This window comes from Perca flavescens, chromosome 3, assembly GCF_004354835.1.
Source record: "Perca flavescens isolate YP-PL-M2 chromosome 3, PFLA_1.0, whole genome shotgun sequence".
Classification (NCBI taxonomy): domain Eukaryota; kingdom Metazoa; phylum Chordata; class Actinopteri; order Perciformes; family Percidae; genus Perca; species Perca flavescens.
Genome location: NC_041333.1, coordinates 11578173 through 11604330, shown reverse-complemented (window position 1 = coordinate 11604330; position 26158 = coordinate 11578173). Strand labels below are relative to the sequence as shown.

The following is a 26158-nucleotide window of genomic DNA, read 5'->3' as shown; positions in this document are numbered from 1 at the left end:
TAAATCAAGTATTTCTGATCTGGCTCTAAGCATGGCACGTTAATTGTCCATCACCAGCAGATGGGCGAACTAGAATAGCGACCGAACGCACACAACAGCTCTGCTCGTTCAAATGACATGCCTTGCACGCCTGTGCTCTAAAGCTGTCGCAAAACTGCTCATTAAAATGAATTAAGAGAGGTCTGTGTGTAAATGTTGAGCCTACCGTTCAATTTTTGGTGGTGAAGGGAATCTGAAGCTGGAAGGGGGGTGGGGGGGTGGTGCGTGTCTGCTATGGTGGGGCGGTCACAGCAAGCATCTGGAGATATGTGTGGCCGTGTCCGCTGGAAAGAAAGAAACAAAGAAAGGAGAGAGGGATGATTTATAAGAATGAAAGAAAGTAAGAAGAGAGAGCAAAAAGGCCTTGTGTGAACAACTGTGGGACATTACACTCAGATGGTCTGTTCCGAGGTGTTGAGATTACTTTTAGACTGTCCTGTCTATCGTCCCGTCTCCTATGTCTGTGCTGGCGGACAGAAATGATTCGTATTCGTCACTCAAAACGTAATTTAAAAAACGCAATGGTGCGGCCTCAGAGACATGGTGACCCCTGCAGCATATCTGCTCACAGATGTCTGAAAAAGTTGGCCACGGTCGTTCAGAGTATTCACCTCCCCATTGTGTTTCCATATCCAATCCACAAAGCCTCTGCAAGATGTATATCACATGTAAAACCTGAAATGCTCACACTTGGAGAAATGGTGGGAAAGGTGTGTGATTTAGAGGGTGAGAGCAGACTGTTAAGGGATTTAGCTGTCCAGCCTGCCTTATCTCCAGTTCTGGTTCCTCACTGAGTGTTGGTCTTTGGGGAAGTACACATGCACGTCTTTGGGATGGGTTCCCTGGACTGTGTTTGGGGCTCAGCTCTCGCCGCTTTAATTGAATCATTGCTTACAACCAGCAATTTGGAGGCTTTTTCAGTTCATTAAAAGTTCAGCGTTTCTGTCTTGCTGCGCTCCCGATTACGGTATGTTAAATAGTGTTTTAACAGGCTGGAGTTTAATGTCCAGCGCAGGCCTCTGGAGGCTGATTGATTAGTCTGGGAAGACAACTCTGTACTTAGAGACAAACAAAGACATTTGAAATTAAGCAACATAAGTTTCTATAGTATCAGACATTTTATTTTATTTTTTTTAACTATTTCCTTCTCTCAAATATAGTAATATGAACTATATAAAACAAACTTTACATGCCACTGTTAACCTATAAACACTATTTTATTTGCTTTTAACCCATACCTATCTATTCTAGCTGTGTGCTGGTTTCACTATTAGACAACACATCAATATGTGTGGTTCTTACGAGCAAAAACAAGCTCCTATTCTTGGCTGTAACCCTCTCATTTTGTGTTGTTGCGGAGGTCCAAGCAACATGTGGCAGGAAAGTTTGTTATTTATTGGTTACGAGGCTTTTGTAAACTACTCACAATCTAGGCTTTGACCCTTGACCCCTATGAAGTCTGAAAGCTGTGTGACATAGTTTGTCTTGAGTAAAAACCCGAGGCAAGGCATGTCGTTGCACTTAATCATTTTTGCCTGTGTTATTGAATGGTTACGAGTCTATTGTAGGTGCACAGTTACTGCCAATTACACCAAATAACCACACAGATGTCACTGATTTGTTGGAATCTGTGTTCTGTAATGAGCGATCAGCTTAATAAAATGCATTTTGTAACAGACATTTCCTTGGCAAACCTCAAGTCTGCATAACGTAATCCATCATATATTTTGAATCCAAGTGTTCACATCCAATGTCTTCATTTTCAAATAGCCCTGGTCATCTTGGAAAAAAACAAGTGCAATACATCAATAAGGAAGCTTATAATCAGATAAATACAAGTAGGGCAGAAATGCAGTTTTTGGCACGGCGCTGCTGAATAAAACCACCAGGTATAATTATACTGGTTGTTTTTTTTTAAGCTGTGTAAATTAAACCTAACCCACTTGACATGCAGCATGTGACATCACTATGTGTTTCCTTAAGTGGAAACAACTATTTTGGACCATGAATCGAAACACAGCGTCACATCCTTGATAAAACATATCTATTCTCCAGCACAGCTCTGCCTACCTCTGTCTGGGAGGTTATCAACAGTTCATCAAGGGAACATGGAAGCGAGAGACAATACCTTCCTCAAATCCAACAGGCTCTCGGGGTGGCTCAGATCACTTCAATCAAACACCAGCACCTTGAACTCGGATAATTCCAGGAGGAAGAGACCCGTCATGCATTATGAGATTGTCAGCTGCTGTTGCGATCAAAACGAACATAAATAGGCTTCAGTGTGCTTGGTGTTTCCCTGGATCACCACGGCACGGCTGTCTGTTAAGAGACCTCAGCGACAGGGAAATAAGTACTTTCATCAATTTCAATCTGCGGTCTTTCAAACACCTCAAGATAGCTCTGGGGGGCGGCGGGGGTGGGGGATAATAACCACACAGGCCTGTCTCACAAAGCCCGTCCAACAGTAGATTAAATATGTGTTCATGTTTATAGAAATGTAATCACTCCTGCTAAATACAGTGTACAAAAATAATCAAAATGTACTTTTACTGACTTAAACTGAAGTCAGTTAGCAGCAATATACAGACTCATGTTGTTCAGAGTTGCTCATGATGTTTTCTCAATTACTTTTATCTTATACATTGAAATAATCCAGCCTTAAGTGATGGTCACAACAAAAAAACTGGCATACATGATGACGTAACAAAGGGCATCTTTTCTTTTGCATAACCGGTTAAAGTGCAATTGATTTAGTGACAGTTCTTTTTATTAGGCTACAACACTGTTAGGCTTTTTTTCCACTCTAAGTATTTACTCAATTGTACTTAGGTAAACATTTTGAGGTACTTGTAATGTGTTCAACATTGTATGCTACTTTAGACTTCTACTCCACTACATATCTGAGGGAAATATTTAACTTCACTCCATTTATCTGACTGCTAGCATATGGTTATTTTCAACTTACAACTTTACACACAAAACCTATAATCAGCCTGTAAAATGTGATGCTTACAGACTAAACTATCATGCAGTGTGTGAAGTAGTTAAAGGTATCAAGTACCGTATTAAACACACAGCTTACATGTAAATGCATCGATAATAATAATGATCCAATGATATAATAACACAGGCAGGGGTAAAAGTTCTTAAATTACATTTTGGTGCTGTTGTACTTTAAATGCAGAACTTTTACTTGTAATAGAGCATATTTATAACTGCTGCTACTTACTTTATATGAAATATCTGAATACATCATCCCACACTGGACATTTTAACGTAAATATGAAAGGTGTTCATCACTTAACGCTAACTCACCTAAATTCAGTTTACTTAGCCTACCTTTAATTTGCAAAAAAGGTTGACCAATCTTAACATTTATATAATAAGATATGTGGCCATGAGGCTGATTTCCTGAACACCCAATCAATATGTCTGGTTTATACAGTGCTCAGCATAAGTGAATACACCCATGCTAAAGTTGACTAAAAAGAGGAATTAAAAAAATCATCTTTTGGAAATTGATCTTAATGCCTTAATTAAAAAAATGAGCAAGAAGCCAACCTTTAAGGACACCAATTTTCTTTGTGAGTGAATAATGTATCATAAATAAATAAATGTTCTTCCTTAAAATACAAGGGGCATAAGTAAGTACACCCCTATGTTAAATTCCCATAGAGGCAGGCAGATTTTAATTTTAAAGGCCAGTTATTTCATAGATCCAGGATATTATGCATCCTGATAAAGTTTCCTTGGCCTTCTTTGGAATTAAAATAGCCCCCCCACATCATCACATACCCATTACCATACCTACAGATTGGTTTTATTTCAGTTAGCCCAATAGCTTGTTTGATTTGCATTGAGAGATGATCTTATGGAAAGAACCCCATGCCAATCTCTAGGTATGGTGAAGGGTATGTGATGATGTGGGGGGGCTATTTTAATTCCAAAGGCCAAGGGAACTTTATCAGGATGCATAGTATCCTGGATCCATGAAATAACTGGCCTTTAAAAATAAAAATCTGCATCCCTCTATGGGAATTTAACATAGGGGTGTACTTACTTATGCCCCCTGTATTTTAAGGAAGAACATTTATTTATGTATGATACATAATTCATTCACAAAGAAAATTGGTGTCCTTAAAGGTTGGACGTTTGCTCATCTTTTTAATTAAGGCATTAAGATCAATTTCCAAAAGATGATTTTTTTTAATTCTTCTTTTTAGTCAACTTTAGCATGGCTGTATTCACTTATGCTGACCACTGTAGTTACTGCGTGTTTTTATATGGTACTCACAAACCAGAGGTCATAGCATCTGTAACTTTTAATCTCTCTCTCCCCCCGAATCACTGCACTGCATGTCCTCCTTGATAATAAGGCCAGTGGGACTCGCCGCCGCCAAGTGCACCATTGGGTGTCGCTGTGCGCGTAAAGTCTCCGCCGGCAGGTTTGGTCCGACCGGACCCCAACACAGTCTGAAGTGTCAGATAGTCTTGTTAACACGTGAGATATTCAGTGTATGGAAGAGAGTGAAAGAAAGGGAAACCGGGAGACAGAGGGCTGCTAAATAACACGGAAGATAAGTTTTGAGAGGGAGAGAGAGAGGGAGAGAGAGAGAGAGGGAGCTGGACTTGGAGGAAACTGCGGAGGACCTAATGAGGGAATGCCGAAAAGGAGAGCAGACATACGGCCAGAGCACCAGACATGAGTCCGAGGTAAGATTGCGATCCGGCGGAGAGGCAGGGATGGCACCCGTGCAGACGTGTGACACTGTGTCCCACGTCGGGCAGCTTTTTAAAGGACCATGAGAAGTGTGTCCAGGTTTGAATGTATTTTATGTCTTTTTGTATTGAGCCGATGGTCCTGTAAAGCCTTCACCACGGACAAAGCGTGATCATCTGGATCATATGGGCACGTCCCCGGCCTAAAGCTGACGGTCTTTTCGGCTATATCACAACGTTTTCAGTTTTCAGTTTTTAATCTTGACATAGGCATATTTAAATCATCCAAGACGCTGGAGGTGTTGCGGTTAGTATTCTCAACATAAGATGTAGGCGTAAAGTTAGTAATAAAAGAATGTTTTAATCATTTTATTTTGATACTGTATAAGATATCTGTAGAAAAGGGAAACTAATTGTAAAATAAATGGGAAGCAGTTATTTTAAAGACAAAACAGTGCCCACAGTGGGCACACGGCTGCGTTTACTACTTATCATAAGAATATTTCGACACACAAGTCCTTGATGCGTTTTTAAGTTGGTAGGTAGGTTATTAAACGTGAAAATAGGCCCTGATGTCCTTGTGTTGACAGTTTTCAGTGCCCTTTTACCTGCCCATTTATAATAAATACACTGTCAGTGGTGCTATCCACTTCAATATCCATGTCCAGCTGATAGGTGGAAGTCACAGCAGGTGTGTTATACCTGAGAGAGAGAGAGAGAGAGAGAGAGAGAGAGAGAGAGAGAGAGAGAGAGAGAGGGGGGTGTTTAAAATGTATAAAGTGGTTATTTAGTCTATTTAGTTTCCACTAAGCTGGTTGTGCTCTTTAAGCCTTTGGCCTAAGGGGGCATTAAGCTTCCAAATCTTCTCAGGGGAGGTCTGCAGGGAGGGTGAGAGACACCTTCATTTATTATTTACTTATTAGAAAAAAAAAAGTGTACAACTAAAGACTACCAAGAGTGGTGAATTCATTTCCTAAACGACACAAAAAGCAAACACGCACTGTGATTCATGTTGATTTCATTTTGGCCCCAGTGACAAAATTAGAATAAAATATGGTGGTGTTTGGGTAAGGGAGTCCAATTCCTTAAAGGTCTTGACGTTTAAAGCTTTAACAACTCTACCGGCTATATTTATTCATTAAACTCCTCTCCAAAAGTTGGCTGCCTGATCATAAATATGCATCATATATGTATATATGTATACGTGCGTATCCCACGGCTGCCTGTCTCTTTAATACGATGTGTTGAGAAGTTCAAGTTGGGGTCACTTGAAGTTCCTGCCCTCGATTTTACCTTTTAGTTTTATTATAGACTGACATCACACGGGGCGCTAAAACACTTAAGGCGCATAGAGGCTCCATTATCATCCCGGTGCGCGTTATTGCCCCGACTCAAAAATAGCTAAGGAAATTACTAGAAGAAGAAAAAAAAAAAAAAAAAAAAGAAAAAAAAAAAAATAGGAGGAAACTGATGCTGGTCTAAGCACGTATTTTTATAGGAGGGGATGAGAAAGAGGGGAGAGGAGGGGCAGAGACACACAGAGAAAGAGGGAGAGGGAGGAAAGTGGGTGGGAGGACGGACCTAAGGAGCGACAAGAAATTCATATCAATTAATAATCATAAAAAAAAGGAAAAAAAAGGAGCTGGCAGACGCGCTCGGAAAACTGGCATGGTTTTTTGGAGGCTGGCAGTTCAAAGCTGAAACGTCAGATATGAGTGCTAGAGACTGCGGAGATGATCATTAAGGGAGACTTAGATCGGATGGCAGAAGACATCGGGCATGCAGGTAAGAGCTGATACACGCTGCACGCGCGCAGGCACCCAAAAAAAGAGGAAGGATGACATTTAGGTTTTTAATGCATGGAACCGTGCAGTGCATGCTGTCAGAGAGCAAATGTGTCTTTTTTTTATAATTAATCCTCGCTATATATCAGTATTTTATATCATGCAGCGTTTTACTTGGTTGTTATTGCAGTATCATTTTGATATCGACGAGGAAGGCTCCGCTTGTTCTTTTTTTTCACGCATTTATTTAATTCGGTTAAAAATGTGTATTTTTTTTTCCCCAAAAAATTAATTAAGGCTTTGAGAAAACATAAAAAAAAAAAAAAAAACATTCCGGATCAGTCTGATGTAATGGCGAATTTAGATCACATATTATGCTTCAACAATCAGCAAAACGATGTCAAAAGTTCCGAGTAGGCCTACTTAACAAGGCAAGTCTCACTCACTTTGCAAGATCAGATTTAAAAAACATGATTTTGTTTTTTCACCTTCGAGTTTAATTCTTTTTAAAATGGTTTTTTGAACTCCGATTGAATGTAAAAGTTAAAGGGAACATCGACCGCTGTCGAAAGGGAACTACAGTAGCCTGTAATAAATTGAATAAGGAAGCAGTAAAATAATAACCATGTCTCTCTATTGGACAAAACAGGCCCATTACTGTGTGTGTGTGTGTGTGTGTAATAATGTCACTCCGAACACAGACGCCCTAAAGAATATTATAGGAATATTTTGTGGTGGATTTTTTTTTAGTGCATGAATTTCTGGTTTCCTTTAAAAAAGGCGAGCTTTTATATACGTGTATGAAAGAGAAGTGTCTCAGTGCTGTGGACAGCTCTGAAGGAGGAACAGCTGTCTGACGCGATGCACCTTGAAGTAGGCTACAGCTCGGTGTCTGGAGGGGATTTAAAAGCTCTTTTGGCGGAGATAAGGTGAAGATTTAAAGGATGAGGCGCTACAGCTTCACTGTACTGTAGAAGAGTAAAGAGTAACAGAGTTTAGACACACACACACACACACACACACACACACACACACACACACACACACACACACACACACACACACACACACACACACACACACACACACACACACACACACACACACACACAGGCAGCGGACGACCTAAAACGGGACGTGAAGTAGTACTCAGATGTTAGGCAGTGCAACTTCAAATCCCGGGGAAATGTAATTGTCATTTTGTCATATCTACCAGGAGAAGAAAAAAGAAAATCGGTTGTAAAACCTGCACGGCATAAAATGATTGTAATCCAAAACAAAGAAAAAAAAAAAAAAAAAGAAGACAATTTATCCCGTTAATAAGCCTACTTAAATAGGCATTACGTGTCGATTATAACCATATGATATGAATAGGATTATTGGTGATCTGCTGTTTAAATAAACGGTTGACTCGGCATCAAGATTAAGACGCCCTTCTGACACTATTTCAGAAATGTGTGATGATTTTTAGATACGCGATTACAGCAATCAAACAGGAAACCGACTCTGACTCCCCATGATGTTTGCTGACCTGCCTGAAAGTCGACTTATTCACCCACCATTATTATTACTGCTACTGCTCGGTCTGCGCTTTATTTTATTTTATTTATTTTTTTAAATCACTTTAAACTTAACTTCAACTTAATTGTGAAACTCAGTCTGTTATTTAGAGCATGTAATGCCCTCGCGAGTCATAAACATGCCCAAAAAAAAAATGAGTTGGATTAAAAGTAATGCAAAAAACTACAGTAAAATATCTTCTTGCAAATTTACACTGATGCTGCGTTGCAGCGTTGCCTCATAAATTGAACATGGGACGGTGTATGAACGTGGTCAAATGGGTTCTAAAATAAACAAGGCTCCATGAGCATGGGCTGCAAATTGAAATGAAGAAAATAAAATGTCAACACAACGTTTTAAGCAGATGTCTGGAGTGTTTGTGTGACGGAGGCTGCATGTAGAGGTATGGAAGTTTAGTCTCCTGCTTCACCCAAAACCCCAAAAGTGACAAAACAGACAGAACACAGCATTACATGGGTATTAATCCAATGCAAATAACTGAATGTCATCCCCGTAAACTACGTCCCCATCATCTAAGTTTCCTCAGCATGTTGACGGCTCATCAGAAAAACAGAATGCTATCAGATGGAAACAGCCGTGCATCCCAGAAGGACTCCAGTATGCTTCTCTCAGGACTGCATGTCCAACTTAGAATGAAATGATTTTGATTTAGCCCGTTAAACACAACAGCCATAAATAAAACAAGCTTGTAGTGCAGGCTTTGAATGTGCTTTACGAGAACATGAGCCTATAGGTAGCAGGCTTGCTATAAGATGTGTCCTCGGACTAAATATCATTGCATCATACATGGCTTCCTAACAGGATGCAGTGAGCTTACACATGCCCTCCAGATCAAGACGTTTTTGAGACATGTTTTTCTGTGGCCTTTCACTTTTTGTCAGTATAGGCTACATCAAACAAAAAAAAGACAAGTTGTAGCTTCTCAAAAGACTCATTGGGATCCCAACGAGGGAAAAAGAAGAAGAGACTCTTATTGTCCTGATGGGAAACCGACAGCCACCTTGACTGTTGTTACCACAGGGCATTACCACAAATCTTTTCGTGTGTGCACAGCATACACATTGCAGGTGCACAGAAATGTTGCTTTTGTGCATTTTTTTTTCTCTTGCATCAAAAAAGATTTTACAAAACATGGCAAGGATATATAAAATGTGGATTTAAATGTTTTAGAAGCCTTGTTTTAAAAAAAAAAAAAAAAAAAAGCTCTTCATAAATCAGGATATAAAGAAGGCTTCATTTTCTGTTATGCTACGTGTTGCAAATGAACCGTGTCACATAATATGGCGATGTAGACCGCATACAGACGGGAATCTACTGATTTTGTGTGTGCGTGTGTGTGTGTGTGTGTGTGTGTGTGTGTGTGAGTACACAAAGTGTCACCATGCTCGGCACAGTAACCAGTAACTGTAAGCTAAACACTCCTTAATGCGATGGAGGCTGCAAAAGTTCAACACATTGTGGAAAGTACTATTTCTCATATCACCCTCATTTCTAAACATGTTTGATCTGACCGAACGCTGAAATTTATAGTAAAATATGACCGCCGAGTAATCAAAGCCAGACAGAAACCAGAAGTGGAAACACTTTAGATGACAACTGGGGACATGATGGAACGTAAATCCACCTAAACCTGTCTTACCCGCCTTTTTATTCATAGCCTATTTTCTTTTTCTTTTTTTATATTTTAGAAATTCATGACCAGATAATAAGTAATACATAAGTAAGTCATACGTGTAGATTTGAGGACAGCACTTTTGGATTTTTTTCTTTTTTTTTTTTTTTTTTATAAAACTTGGTGGTATTTAAAAGATATTTCCTTTCATATCGAAAGCATGATACACATGATCACGAGCTGGACGTCATACTTATTCTACCTTTTCATTTTCCGTTTCATCAGTGATGACATTTCCTTCTGATGCTGACCATGCAATTACAAAATTACACCGCTTAAACTTTACTAGGGAGTAAACCTGATTTTTTTTAGGACTATTGTCAGCGATGCATTGTAAGTGGAGATGATAGGGACATGACTCTGTTCAGGATTCTCCAGAATTCCCTTGTAACTCATTCGTGAAGGTTTATTTTACTTAAATTCATACTTCCCTATTCTTTTGCTGAGCGTGTAAACGGAATGAAATAAACAAGAAGTGAATGAGCTGGTGTCAGGAAGACCATGATCAGACGGATGACATGATATTTATTTAGTAGCTTGTTTCCCACAAGTGAGACTAAGCCCCTTAGGGACAGTTGAGATGTGTAATCTCATAAGTAAACTATCCTCAGATGCCACTGATTGAACAATACATTGTGTTTCATGCATGCAGCTCATATAGTTTATTTTAGGCTTGATGGAACAATTAGTGTTGATATTTGAGTGTGTGTGTGTGTGTGTGTGTGCGTGCATTAGATCCCTGGAGCTCATCATAATGTAAAATATTGAACCATGTTATGTTGATTTACATCCTGTGCGCTCAGTGCTCCTTATATGACTGGGCAGAAAGGGGAGCCGTAAGTCCCATCTTTTTTTGGATGTGTCCGTCCACCACAGGTTTATACCTGCTGTTCCTCAGAGTTGTTACATTCATCCCTCGCTTTGTTTAAAACTCTGCCACTTCTGGAATACTTTATCAGGAAGCCAGCGGTTACAAAATATCTATCTGCTGTTCACTCAATTTTGTTTTTTTCTTTCTCTTTGCTCGCTGCAGAGGAAGTGAACGCGTAGACTGGAATTTCTGATAATGAGAAAACCATTGCAGCCGCTCACCTTCAGCCAAAGTTCACTCCTACCAAAGTTGCCTTCATGTGCACTTCCCACACATACGATCGTTACTCTGTGCATGTTCCATTGAGTGGTATCTATGAATTAAACATGATGATGTAAACTGTAACTGTTTTGAGTTTGCATAAAAACGCAATTCAATTAAGTGATGTTTTGTGATTCAAAAGAAAAACCTGTTGAATTCATATGCATATGCAAGGGATATTTTTGTTTCCATATTACTCCTAAAAAATTCCTTTACTTTTATGTTGGCAATCCAATCTTTTGGCACTCAAACCTCTCAAATATATTTTAATATATTCTGATGTGTGAATCATAGATTTGATAGAGTCCTTTAAAAAAAAAAAAAAAAAAAAAAAAAAAAAAAAGAAAAAGCCACATTAATTGTGTTTTTGTGTATCGAAATGCTGACTGCCGCATGATGTTTTACAGATATCTGTTGTTGCAGGTGGCGGACTGAAGACGATGCTGGATGCCATGGACGTTCCAAGTCATGCTAGGGATCTCCTCCTGCAGCTCAACAGCCAACGAACCAAAGGCTTCCTGTGTGATGTTATCATCGTGGTGCAGAACGCCCTCTTCAGAGCTCACAAGAACATTCTGGCTGCCAGCAGCCTCTACTTGAAATCGTTGGTGGTCCATGACAATCTCATCAACCTCGACCACGAGATGGTGAGTCCAGGGGTCTTCAGGGTCATTCTGGACTACATCTACACAGGCCGCCTTAGTGAGGGAGACCCCACTTGCCCCACTGAACCCAATCTAGGGGCCGTCTTGGCGGCAGCCAGCTACCTTCAGCTGCTCGACTTAGTGGCGCTGTGCAAAAAGAAGCTGAAAAGAAATGGCAAGTACCCTCCCCGCCCAGGTCCTGCATTTCTGCCCTACCCAAAGATGGGGCCCAATAATATGGGTTTAGGGAGTGGTGGCAGGTATAGGATTTCGACTCCTGTCATTCAGTCTTGCCCTCCAGGAGGAATTTTAAATAACAATGCCACCCGAGCATCACCACTAGAGGAGCTAGTTCCCCATAGACTAGCCGTTCACGCTGCGGAACTGTATGCTCCCACCTCCATCCAGGGCTCTCAGGTGTTCCCGGTCCTCCAGTCAGCTCTGCCTGCCCATATTGGGCGCTCAGCCCACCCTGAGAGGAACTGCTCCCCCAGCTATGGCCTTGATCTCTCCAAGAAAAGCCCCAACTCCCAGTCTCAGCACACACCCTCTCAGTCCCATCTGGCGAACGCTCACAACGATGAGGAGCGAGACGGGTCTCTGAGCGGACGCACTAGTCCCACGCAGGGGACGAACGGAAGGGCCTTCCCCTCCGAAAAAATGGAGTCGACTGACCAGGCAAGCTCCCTCACTCCTCCACCATTCCTCCATCACAACCAGCCTCTTGGCCCGCACCTCCCCCACCTGCACCGCTCAGGCTCCCAGGGACGAGATCGCTACCTGTGCCCCCCCAGCCCTGACACCCCCACAGAGGGTGGAGAGGCAGGCAGAGACATGGGAAACATCTACCGCTGGGTGAAACACGAGCCACTGTCGTACACAGCTGAAGACGAAGATGAGGAGGAGGACGAGGAAGAAGCGGGGGAAAACGGAGAACAGCATCATAACCACCACAAGGCCGGGGAGGAGAGCGAAGGAGCCGACGACAAGAGCGGGTCGGGCACAGAGGAGACGGGCAGCAGTGAAGGCCGCCCGTCCCCTTCTGGACCAATGGGGAGGTTCCACATGCCGTATGAGCCGGAGAGCTTCGGGGACAATCTGTATGTCTGCATTCCCTGCGACAAAGGCTTTCCGAGCTCAGAGCAGCTCAACGCACACGTGGAGACACACACGGAAGAACAGCTGGACGGCAACTCCGGTGGGGAGATGGGAAACGGCAATAACGGCAGCACCAAAAACATGAGCAGTAATACAAACGGTTACGGGAGTCTGAACAGCTGCAACAGTTTGAACAGTCTGTCCCACCTGGAGACCAAGTCCAGCCAGGGGCTGGGCTCGGGGGGCATCGGGGAGATGATCCGACCCTACCGCTGTTCCTCCTGTGAGAAGTCCTACAAAGATCCAGCCACTTTGCGCCAGCATGAGAAGACCCACTGGCTGACCCGGCCTTACCCCTGCAGCATCTGTGGCAAGAAGTTCACGCAGCGCGGCACCATGACGCGCCACATGCGTAGCCACCTGGGCCTTAAACCTTTTGCCTGCGACTCCTGTGGCATGCGCTTCACCCGCCAGTATCGCCTAACCGAGCACATGCGCATCCACTCAGGGGAGAAGCCCTACGAATGTCAGGTGTGCGGAGGGAAGTTCGCTCAGCAGCGCAACCTCATCAGCCACATGAAGATGCACAGCAGTGGCGGGAGTGCAGGGGGCCTGACCGCGGATGGGAAACTGAAGCTGGACTTTGCCGAGGGCATCTACCCTCTGAGTAAATATGCGGCAGAGCATCTGGGGCTGAAGCAGGAGAAGGCCAATGAGCTTCTCATCCAAGCCCAGCAGCAACTGGTAGCTGATGCGAAGGTCATGGAAAGCCTCTACCCGCTGTCCAAACTGGCCTCAGAGCACCTGGGCCTCGCCCACGACAAGATGGATGTCCTGGGCCAACCCCTCCCCCCTCCTCCACAGGCCCTCTCTGAAGCCCGCACCATTGACCGCTACTCACCCAGCTAAGACCACATGACCTGTATAAATGGCAGTCACCAATCGATCTGTGCACACATAACTTGCAGTATTCTAAAGCCATTCACCTCAACATAATATCTCCTCTGCGCCTCAGACTCAGGCCAGGAGGAATTGGCCTGCTCATGCACACCAAAAAAGGTGTAGACTCTAAAGTGCCTTTATATGCATCTAATGTATCTTAAAGTCCTCCTTCATAAAGGAGCTCTGTGCTATTCCGTGACCAAGAGACACTCACTCAAAGAAGTCCTGTATTTATGTACAGTGTATGCAAACAAACTTAAAAAAAAGAAAGAAAATTACAGCCATTGAGCCAAAGTGACAAATTGAAAACCAAAATGAAATTGTTTTATTTATTTTTGTATTTTGGTGAAATCCAAAGAGAAACTGTTGCAAGGAAATGTTGCAATCTGACCCTAAACCTGTGTACTATTAAGTATCATCAGTGTACAAGTAAATGAAAAAGCACATAAGGACAAGATTCAGGGTTTGAGTCCAGACCTGAGCGGAACTTTTACCAAATGAATAAGCCAACTCTTCTGGACTTTAAAGTAATGGGAGGATATTTTTCTTCTTTTTTTTCCCCTTCTTCTTTTTTCTTTGGGGTACTGGATCATGTATGTATCCCAGCTTCTCCAAATCCTGCTCCTGCTTCCCAAGTTGCAAAGGGAATCGGTAAAGTCTCCTCTGTTTTATTTTCTCCACTACTTTTTTTTTTTTTTTTAAAGTAACCCACTACCCCACATATTTGTGCGGATAAATACTCATGCTATGTGACAGTAATGGTAGCTTAATCAGCCTTACACGCAGCGTGTAACCCTTCTTGACCTAAAACTTTCATTCTGACTATCATCCCTTTAGCTTACAGTTGTTATTGAGATGCAATAAGCAAAGCCCTGTGATCTCATAACTGGACACGATTGCACATACCCAACTGATGACACACTAATCCCTGTTCACGAGGAGCGTAGCTTCATCTCGCTGCGTAGACGAAGCGTGGGTGTTGCCTCTGACATCGTGTAATATTTACAATTATGGATGCGGCCGAGCAGAGAGGCAGGGACGAGGTCAGAACGGATGGCACAGAAATCTGTCATTTACTTTCAACAGCAATTACTCTATTCACAGCAGCCTGATGATTCATCGTGTAGCGACGGTAGTCGGATGCCGCAGCTCCGCTGTCCCACCTCTCATTTGTCCTCCCTCCCCTGTAGTCTGTTGTCTGGGAGCCCTGCTACTGTTGACAGGCCAAAGTGAGTGCTGTACTCAGCCCTTTGCCTTAAAAGCGCTTCACTCCACTCCACTCGCCCCCACACACATACACACTCCCTCCCCCTCCGCAGACACATAGCGAGCTGCTAATCTGTCCGCGATATGAACATAAGAAGGGGTTTGTGGGTCGTCCCAGGAAGCCACCGGGGGCGAACAGCGCACCCCAGCTGCCGTGCCTCAGTAATCCCTGTGAAATCTCACTTTCTCCCGGACAATTCCCACCGCTCGCCGGCATGATGTCCCATTTCATGCCTGCCATCTTACCCCTCTGATCCACTTATTAACATTGTATCCGAAACCGAGCGAACGTCTCCCTGCCCAGCCTCCCTTTCCCGCTTGTATCAAACGTGAAAACAAAGAATGACATATTTCTGTGTTGGCTGACCAGCAGTTCCTCCAGCTTGAAAACAAAAGAGCACTTAAAAAGGTTGCGGGTTGACGGCACATTTTTGTCTTTCAAATGTTTATTCCAAAGAACGTGCTGGCCTTTGGTTTTCTTTAACCACTTTTACTGGTCCTTGATTCAGATTAGGAATGTCTGACCACTATAGTGCCAATGCCAACCTCAGTGGGTGAATGTGAAGCCTAAAGCCATAAATACACTGTGATAGAGGTAGTGAATCCTAAAGGCTTAAAAAAAACAGAGACAATGTGCCTGACTTTTGGGATTGTTATTCTTTAAATGTAACAATAATTTAAGGGCTTCTTCTCTGTAGCATATGATCATATCAAACATGTTGTTTTCTGTCACTTTTTTTTATTTGAACTGAAAGCTACGCACGAGAAACTGGTGCTTACCTCAGGACTGAACCCAGCATGGGGACGCTAAGCTTTACTAAACCTTCCAATTACAATGTCAACACACACACTTACACAGACACCCATGCACACACTCACACACACTTTTTTTATTTTCTTATCAACAGGGCTCAGTGTTCCTGTGTTAAACCTGTGGTTCTTTTTTCTGTGTTTATACATTTCTTGTTTTATGGTGAAGAGATAACATGTGATATTAACATTTTCTTTGTTTTTATTTTGTACTATGCGGTATACATTTTCTATTGTGCTGTCCTCAAAGAGGCTTGTGCTGGTATGACCAATTCCAATTGTTATAACATAAGGCAAAGTCATTTTGGTCGCATCTTAACTGGCTGTTTGTGAATTTCTGAACCACACTTTAGCGAGCATGATGGATTTGATCTTTGGTTTCAACCACACAGAATATTCTCAGTATTTCCCTAAACAGGGGAACATTGGCTTTACAGGGCAAGTATGAAAAGTAGCCTCATATTTCTCCAGAGGTTAGTGAACTTTCAATGACGAGAGCCAGACTGAGGCCGTATTACATGCACACAAACACACAGGAAGCCAGCTTGTTTTGGATGATGCTCTTTTGGGACTCTTTTGTCAAGCTGTGTAACAAAAAAAAAAGAAAAAGAAATGATAGGCTAAATGAAACCTTATTTACAAGCAAGTGCATACGTGTTCAAAATATACAGCAGGCGGATGTCAGTCGTGGGACTTTCAGTCCCCTCGCTCTTTCTCATTCACTCGTTTAAATGAAAATCTGTCTCCTCCTTTTCCCTGCCTTACACCATTAAAATAACACACAGTGTTTCCACTGTCACTCCAAATCTGTGCAGGAGGGAAGAGCAAGATAATGGCTGAACATTTCTGTAGGATGTGCACAGTTTAAAATGTGCTTGATTGCATTAATGTGTATGACAGACAGAGGGGGGAGGAGGGTTGGGTATCTATAGAAAAGGGAAGCGTTTGCTTGTCTGTTTGTACGTCCCTGTGCCATTAAGGGCCGTTAATGCATGTCCTGGGAATAGGGTTGGTGTGAAGGAGAAGAGCTGAGGAGCTGAGGAGCAGGAAGTGAACTTTTTGGCTGGTGCGTTGTGTTGAGCAGGATGTGCCGTGTGCTTCTGCTCAGAGGCAGATAGAGAGACGGAGAATGGGGAGGGAGAGGAGCAGGGAGAGCGCAGCAGGGTGGACGCGAGCCATTGTCTCAGTATGAAAGCCTGTTCGTACTTCTAAAACTCTCCATTCAGAAAACAAGTTGACTGTATCTTCTCTTTTCCTTCCCCTTTTTTTTTTGCTCTTTGGGAATAGACCTCTGCTCAGTATCACGGTGACGCGACATTGTGGGCTTTCCAAGGGCTGCACGGCGAGGAAGCCATTCGGACATTTTGTTACAATTTGGGGATGTTTTTTTCTTTTTTTTTTTTTTTTTTTTTATTGGGGCAGCGCTGATCAATATGAAGGGCCTAGAAACTGTAATGTAATTCATAATTTAGAAAATGGCAGTATTTTTATTGCTCTGTGGTTGATTCAATTAGTAAAATTACGAGAGTCTTGTTTCAATTTGCTGGTGTAGCCACTTGCCCCATGGGGGTTTTATGCCATAATGCCTTTGTTAACGTTATTTATAGGACACACCCGCCCAGAAAACCTCTCATTGCCACCAAAGTGGTTTTGATGAAGATGTTTAGTAAAGTAATAAACTCAGGCATTCGAAACAATTTATTAGTTACATCAATTGATATAATGAAAATGAACGAATGCAAACATAAATGAGTGCAGCAAGACAAACCACCAACTATGAGATGTGGGTTGATCATTTTATTTTATTTTTTAGGCCACTTCATTCCTTTCTAATGTTCTTATGGCAACCATCCCAGGCCCGTAACTTTTGCAACACTAACAGTATACAAGTAAAAAATGTCTGGATGAGTTCCAGTGGCCCCGTGTAGACCAAAAAAGGTTTTAGGTTTAACGTTGAAAAATGTAAAGCATGTCTTAAAGCTTTCTACCAGCAGCAGCGGGCCGAGGTCACCTATGTGACTTTGACAGGCTGTCACATAGGTCACACCGCTGTTTGACATTTATTGGGTTTCCCGATGTGTGCCAAAAAGACTGAAGCACTTTTTTTTGTAGTTTTGGTCGAGCTAAGCTTCTGACCAACTTTGACTTTGCCTTAAAAAGCCACTATCTAAGTGGCTAATCTTGAGAGCACAGCGCAAACATGCCACTATTGTCCAGTGTACATATTTTATTTTTTTATGGGGACTCATGTTCAAATGTAAGCTAGAGCCAAATAATATCAATAATCAAAGCTTTTTTTTGTTGTTTTTTTTGGCATCGAAACCAAAAACTGCCCCTTAAGTCAACCAATACAAACGTGTCTTCAATATAACAAACGTCGATTGATTCTGCTTGTATGCGTGCGTGTATGCCTGGGAGTGTGTAGGTGTTCGGATGTGTCCGCATAGTGCACCTGTCCGTCTCCAAGTCCGAACGCCGTTCCCACAGCCTCGCAGGGTGAAGTACAGGAGAGAGATTCCACACTTTCGAGAGTCTTTATTACAAGCAGCTGCTTTAGATTTATTTCCCCCCGAACTGCACTTTTCTGGAAAGATCATTGCATTGTGATTTTTTTATTGCTCTTATGATTCTCCCCCCCTCCCCAGAAGTCCCACAATTGCCTTTCCTCTGGCACTTTGCTGTCCTCCTCTTCCTCCCTCCAGCGCAGAGCTTGGCCGCGCTCGTTCGCCGCCCCTGTTATAGCCTCCAAGCACGGCTTCCCTGCTCACCTCTCTCTGTCCCTTCTCTCTTCTTACACTCAACACAAACCGCTGACCCACAGCGCCCGCTGCCTCCCTCCTCTCCCTCCTCTCCCTCCTCTCCCCTGATCCACTTACTTCCAGCTGTTTTTCATGCTGAAGAAGACAGTTGTCTAAATGTTTATGTGAAGAGCTACTTTCTTTTTCTTTAAGCCCTGATCAATTTCCAAAATGAACTTTGTGGCATGTGTGAAAATACAGCAGATGACGGGCCAAATATATATATATATATATATATATATATATATATATATATATATATATGACATCGTTATTGTACTGTGATCCTCAAGCCAAGAAACAGCTTACAAAGGGAGATTAAAGAGAGCATATCGTTGTAGAGGAAATGCAGAATAATGTGAGGGGAAATGTTCAGGGGAAAATATGCTCAGAAAGATGCCAGTAAAGTAAACATGTATGAAATTGCACAATTGAGCCGGGCCTCGGCTGCACCAGCCAAGTCATGTACTCAGATGGAGAGAACAAGTAAGGGAGAGGAGTTGAGAGGAAGAAAAAAAACAGAAACAAAGAGAAAAGTAGCCTGTGCTTGATCGTCACATAACGAAGAAAAAAAGCTGGTTGCTTTGTGAGTCTCCTCATCTCTTCCCCCCCCACCTCATTCTGTGATTTACTCTATTTCATTTCCCTCTTTTAGGAAATTATCTTGTGAGGAAATGAAGTTTTTCCCTTTAATTGTTCATTGCTGCAGGTCTTTTTTATATAATTTGTTTTTAAATGTTAATGTACATGTCAGGGTGCCCTCAGAGATGTCATCCTTTTCCCAGGCCTAACAATTATCACCCAATCAGCCACGACCCACAGTAGGCTCTTTGTAGTTTAATAGGGAAGGGGGAGGGGTTTCTGGCTGCCTGTGTCTTCTTCCATCCGTTTATCTTGGACCTCTGTTTCTGTCTCTACCTTAAACGAATACAAGACAGACTAAGTGGACTTTGGCTTGAATCTTTTAGTTTACAGTGTACAAACAAAGACAAACAAAGAGCAAGGACAAGACATGCAGGAATTTGAAAGAGCGAGAGTTGGTCAAGGAGAACATTTGATTGTATATCGCTAGACGCACGCACACACGCACGCACGCACGCACGCACAGCTGGAAGGCAGACTGCTGCTCCAGATTAGGTCAGATTAAATTAGGTTTCCCTGCTCCGTTTGGAGTGTCGCTTCTTGTAGAAAAAGCCATTATTAAAGAAAAGGTGATTCCACTGACGGCTTCCACCCAACACACTAAAACCTGTGCCAAAATATTACAGAGCCTCAGGGTCCACACACACACACACACACACACACACACACACACACACACACACACACACACACACACACACACACACACACACACACACACACACACACACACACACACACACACACACACACACACACACACACACACACAAATCTATTCTGCTTTTGCAAAAAGTGTAGAGATGATGGATTATGATCTAATAAAGATCACTGTGACGTTTTGAGGTGGTTGTACCCGACTGGTTGTGGTTTACGGATAAGAGTTCAGCAGTAACACGGACTGCCACGCAGACAGTAGTAGCTGCGGATAGATGGAAAAATATATATACACATGTCAGAATACATACATCGTAAATTTACAATGGAAATGAGCTTTTTTTTTTTTTAGTGGAAGACAGGATCTTATTTCAGCAGGCATGAAGCAGAACTCCATGAAACGTCGATAATGTCCAGTGTTTCCTCTTGTGGTTTTACAAGAGTTTATACATAGCAATTAAAGCAATACATCAAAACCAAACAGTATTTTTGCATTTTCTGCATTTCATTGTCAATATTGATCATACTTTGCTTTAGTGAAATGAATGTATTTATTGCATGTCAAAATGTTTTATAGTTAATTTTTCTGTAAATTTCAATTGTTTTTTTTTAAATGATGGTGTCTTGATAAAATCATGGTGATAAGGCTTTTATTTTTTTAAAAGCCAAAGTGAAAAAATGTCATGTTTGTTTTGTTTGTTACTATACTCAAAATCAACTTGGCAATAAAGTGAATTGCATAACGGATTTACAAGAAAATGTGTCATTATTTCATTCATTTAGTGGTCTTTTGCACGTCCAATTCAAATACAAATTATTATGCATAATAAATTCCATAATGCATAATTATACATCATACATTTCTACTAGACACACATTCCACTGAACTTCTTTTCAGATACAATTAAATTGATATTTTCTTGGAATTTAATTACACTAGAATCACCCCATTTCAAAAACTGCCACATCAAAAGTATTAGAGCAGCACAGCAACCATTTGTGTTTTTGACACATTTATTGCGCGTGATATGGGTTTCACATAAAAAGGAAAAATGTGAGACAAAAGACCACGATCAAGCATCATTTCACACCAATGATGACCGCAAAAAACTAGCGACTTCTGTTCATTCTCCTATAATACATTCGCCTTCACAAGTCTATATCCTCCCGTACGGAGACATGAGAGTGCCTCATTTAAGACAGAGAATTTCAAATGAATCTCATACATCACACACAGTCCACATGCAACAATGAACAGATCCATTACTCTGTCAGCAGGAGCAAAACCAGCCAGGCGCGCGCACACACACACACGCGCACACACACGCGCGCACACACACACACACACACACACACACACACACGCACACACACACACACACACATTTTTCCACTGTGTGAAAACCACCTTATTATCACCCGCACATGAGAAATCAACGTGCCTTCCAGATGTTTGATATGAATCAAGCATTTTGCCACAAATTATGTCTTGACATTAAAACAAATTAGCATTTCCTTTCACAGGTGCTGCAAATCATCAACGCTCGTGAACTCGAGGTGCTCCCTGAGAGCGATCACATTCACCAGGTGTAATTAAAGACATCGTCGGCTTCATGCCGTTTGAGCACAAGGTGAAAACAAAAGGAGCGGCATGACGTTCATCAACATGTCTCAGGTCATTCTGTTTCCTAAACCTGGAACGCAGCCTTAGGTTTCTCTAAGTTAAAGGAAAATTCCAGTTTAATCGAATGTGGGCTATTTCCTCAGTTGTGGCTATCATACTGTATCTATTATCAAAACCCAAAGTCCACTTACTAGCTTTTTCCAGAGCTTTCAAGCTAGTAAGTGTTCCAAGGTCAGGAATTAACTTGTCATGATCTTTTCTATCGCTTATGAGAACATTATGCTCTCGAAATGTATCGCAGAGATCAGGGAACATCACTGACATCACCAGTGTGAAGTCCAATGGGGCAAGAAACACAGGATGATCAGACAGGTTGTAAACAAGCCAAAAGCCTTGCGTGAATTTCTTTTGTTGCAAAGGGCGGCGTTTGTGGGAGCGTGTTGCTTCAGGTACTGGTGTGACATTAAAATACGACCCGGGAAGTCCACTTTAAGTAACATGTTGAAAAAGCTCATCAAATGCCAAAAGGCTGCACAGCTGTTTATACTTTGAGATGGGATTTTACATCTCTGGGAAGTTATCACTGCGGCAACCATTTAACTTACAAATTTGTAAAAGTCCACTTCCAGTAAAGTTTGCATGCATACAGGTTATTTAAATGGCTTATGCGGCGATGAGCCTGGATAAACTTCTTTGCCGGATTACCTGGCTTTTTAGTTTTTTTGACAGAGCTGCTGCATCAATACGCTGCCCTCATCCAGCTACAGTGGGAGAGTCTTTGTCAGTCTGTCCTTCGATTGTCTCGACAACCGTTCATCCTATCAACACACTTGGCGGGTGCATTGCTGCAGGCTGTTCTGACCTGTTCATGTTGACCGGTACCCGGCTCACAGTCACCTTTTTTCTAGCGGTTACCAAAAATGACGGGTATACTATACTATAGGGCAGTGTTTCTCAAATAGGGGTACGTGTACCCCTAGGGGTACTCTGGAGGACTGCAGAGGGTACGTGAGATATGTAACAAGGCTGTTGTCCAGAACATTGTTCCTCTTTATGTAGACATTTTTTTTTTCTACCAAAAATGTGACATTTGTGTCGCCTTCTTTGGACCTAATCTATCCTTCCTTCGACTGTCCTTCTACATTTTACAAGTTTCTTGCTTTTTTTCTTCTTATGTCACTGTTTTTGAAGTTTTTGATACTATTTTGACCTATTCTTGCCTTACTTCCTTCCTTCTTTCTACCGTCTTTTTCCAAGTTTTTGTCTTCTTTACAGTTTTTGTCTCTTTTTCTCTTCTCTTTTCTGTTTTTTTCAGATACAAGGCTGTAGTTTAGTAAATCTATCGCTGACAGCGCTGTACTGTTTTTTTTTATACCGAAAATGATTAGCGCTGGTCAGGGGGTACTTGGCTTGAAGAAACAATTCAAAAGGGGTACATTATTGAAAAAAGTTTGAGAACCAGTGCTATAGGGGACGCAACTATGTCTTGGAAGTTTTATTGCTCAGGACCCAAGGAAGTGCAGTGTCGAGTGTGAAGTTGTTTGGATGAGCAGTTCTCAAGAAAGCTGCAAGCATCACTACCGGGGGCCAAGCAATCGGCCTGTTCCGAAGGCACGTTTTGAACGGGCACTGCACTAGTACAAATGAATAAGGGTTACCGTTGGTCTGAACACAGCCACAAACTAAAAGTTGATCATGTTGGTAATAATCCCTCGCTGCACAAGAAAATTGCACGTGTTACTAAGTACAGCAGGTCAAAGATGAACCGGAATATCAATCTATAAACTGTGATGGAAGTTTACAACAATTCGTTTTGATTCTCTCTTCCAAAAGAGTTTGACTACACTGGGAGTTAGTATAAGACCGGTTTAAAATGTGTGACTGCTTGTGATGTTTGCCCTGTTGGACTTTGTAGGGATTAGGGCTGCACAATATATCGTGATAGCTGCTCAGAGATTTTTTGTGTTAGTTGAAAGAAAATATCAGCAGAAAACTGCACTTTAAAAAGAAACTTTCATTCTTTTTTTAGTGGTGGCTTTTATACTCAATTCAATGTTCAATTTGTTCAATAAAAATATGGTGGAAATGATTAGCTTTCGTTTGTTTAAAATTCAACAACCAATTTGTTGTATTTGAGCAGAATACTGAAAGCAGCAGAAATGCAGACCTGAGTACACTTTAATATCTGTTTATTTATCGCAAGTAATATCGTTATCGCGATATTCAGCAAACGTTATCGCATATTTTCTACATATCGTGCAGCCCCAGTAGGGATGCTGCTGTGCTCGATAGAAATGATAGCTAAAAAAAGACCAAAGTAAATATTCCTTTAATCTAACTATAAATCGAGAAACCTCTGTGTGTATATATGTATTTATGTATGTAGGTATGTTTGTCTTTCAAACGATCCTGCATGCGCAAAAGACGTCACATCACACGCAGCACACACGCCGAAAACAGATTGCTGTCTACTAAGTAGTACAATGTTTTCCTATGAAGTAGAAGTAGCCTACACAGTAGGTCAGTAGTATACAGTTAAGTTGCATATTAAGTGCCTTGAGGGTCTTTTTTCATGGTACAAAAATCCAGTAGTATAGAAATATGGAAAGCTACAAGCAGCAATACAGCAATCGGCCCGTTCCAAATAGGAATGTTTTGAACGGCACTGCACTCGTATCTTCATTTCAGGGGCAGTAGTCAAAAACCTGAGTGCCCACTGCTCATACTGAGAGACAAGGACTCCTTCTGGCAGAAGGCCTGCCTACACCCTGCTCTCTTGCCCTCTCTGCCACTCAGGGACATCATATATTAAATGGCAAAGGTCTGAGGTGTCTGGTGTCGGGCACTGAGTGCCCTGGGTTGGCCTGGTAATATATGTCTGTCTGTGTTTTGCCCAGGGATAGTGCAATGGACTTTTCAGGATGTGAGCCATGTATGCTCGGTGAGACCTTTTTCATAGGAATAAAAAACCTCCATAGATGAGATGGCCAATCAGTGGGTTTCCAGTGGACTGGAAGTTTGCGTAACCAGGGGCTTCAGAGGTAGTAGATGGGACATGAGAAGGGCAAAGGTGTTAACTGCAGAGTCATTAAAACTCTGAGGGACTCTGATGTCTGCGCACATAGACGACCTGCAGTGACTGGTTTTTTCTTCTTCACATACTGCCCATGGCTGCTGTGCCTGTATTCACCATCTGTCTGAGACGCTCTGCTGGCGCGTCTTTCACTTTAAAAGGTCCAATGTGTAGGAATTTCTCCCATCTAGCGTTGAGATCATATATCGCAATCAACTCTATTGCACCACGCAGTTCAAAGTACGTATTACAGCTACGGTAGCCTTCACGCTTCAAAAAGCCGGTCTCTTGCTCTTTTCAATATCCTTTTCTTTTTCTGGGCGAAGAAGAAGACTCCTGTTCCTGAAATTTGGATTTTGAATACGTGTGGTCCTCCATGTTTCCTTCTTCAAACTTGCCGGGGGCCGGGAAGCTACGATACCCATTAGCAGCACCTGTGAGTTTATCACGTGACAGCGAAAATGTGAAAGGTGGAGCAGTATGTCCTGATGTCCCTTACCGGTTAACGTATTATAAGATGGCGCATGAATATGGAGCGTCTACCCCAGTTCATGTGAATGTAAATGTTAAATTTCAAGCCAAAAGGAATACTTGGAATCAATGGTTGGTGGTAAATATTCATGAAAAAGGACAAGTTTGTGAACGGGCAACACAGATTTTGGTAATGAACAACTAAAAACGTTACACACTGGACCTTTAAGCCCTACTCCCGAAACGGTCTGGTCTGCTCTGATTGGTCAGCGTTTCTGGGTCTACAGAGTCTCCGCATCTGTGCTCTTCTCTCGCTGTCTAAGTCCATACTTTTTACTGTAAAGTGTCTTTCAGTACCATGTAAAGCGCTATATAAATAAAATGTATTATTATTATTATTATTATTATTATTATATAACGGGACTGTACCAGACCCTGTACCTTGTTTCACCATTCCGTGAAAAATCACAAATAAAGGCTTCTGACTAAAACGGACTTAAACCCTGGTGTCCTAAGTGAAAGTCCTGTGTTTGTCTGACCCAATCACCATCCCAACCTGACAACCGGCACGGTATGGCGTCATTCTGCGCCAGGACTAGAAAAAAACTGCTGAAACCAGAGCGTTCAGAACAGTGTGAAATCTGAAGTTTTGGCTCACAGGGACTTCTTTTAAATATGTTTACCTCATTATTTAAAGCTTTGGCCATGTTTGTTACATCCGATATAGGGCTGGGCAATATATCGATATTATATCGATATCGTGATAGGAGACTAGATGGCCCGATACCATTTTTTGCTTCCCGAAACCGATTCCGATACCTGAACATGCGTATCGCCCGATACCGAGTACCGATCCGATACCAGCGTGTCATATATTTTATTATGTTTTAACAACTGTATACTACTATCCCTGTATGGATGTGATATTATTTCTATCTTTGTTGTCGGCCTGGCTCAGGTTAAACTCTTTGTGAAACATGAACAAACACAAACAATGAATGCCACAGAACTTTCTTTTATTATCCAGTTTGACAGTCCGTTATAACGGAAAAATACCATAAACTACTTTAACATAGATTTTCTTTAGGGCTTTATTACGTGATATTGGATCGGTGCATAAACTCCAGTACTTCCCGATACCGATACCAGCGTTTTAGGCAGTATCAGAGTGGATACCGATACTGGAATCGGTATTGGACCATC

At 42.0% G+C, this 26158-nt stretch overlaps 1 protein-coding gene across 4 annotated transcripts; it reads left to right on the top strand.

Annotated features, from left to right (window-relative positions):
* The first annotated feature begins 4484 nt into the window (after positions 1 to 4484).
* Positions 4485 to 18327, top strand: hic1 (hypermethylated in cancer 1). Of its 4 annotated transcripts, none has more exons than XM_028572837.1 (2): positions 4485 to 4755; positions 11354 to 18327. In XM_028572837.1, exon 2 carries the CDS (start codon positions 11371 to 11373, stop codon positions 13579 to 13581), a length of 2211 nt encoding a protein of 736 aa, XP_028428638.1. In that variant the 5' UTR covers positions 4485 to 4755; positions 11354 to 11370; the 3' UTR covers positions 13582 to 18327. The 4 variants fall into 4 exon arrangements, with proteins under 4 accessions (XP_028428638.1, XP_028428634.1, XP_028428635.1 ...); XM_028572833.1 differs by having other exon boundaries at positions 11338 to 18327; XM_028572834.1 differs by lacking the exon at positions 4485 to 4755 and adding an exon at positions 6348 to 6546.
* The last annotated feature ends 7831 nt before the right edge of the window (positions 18328 to 26158 follow it).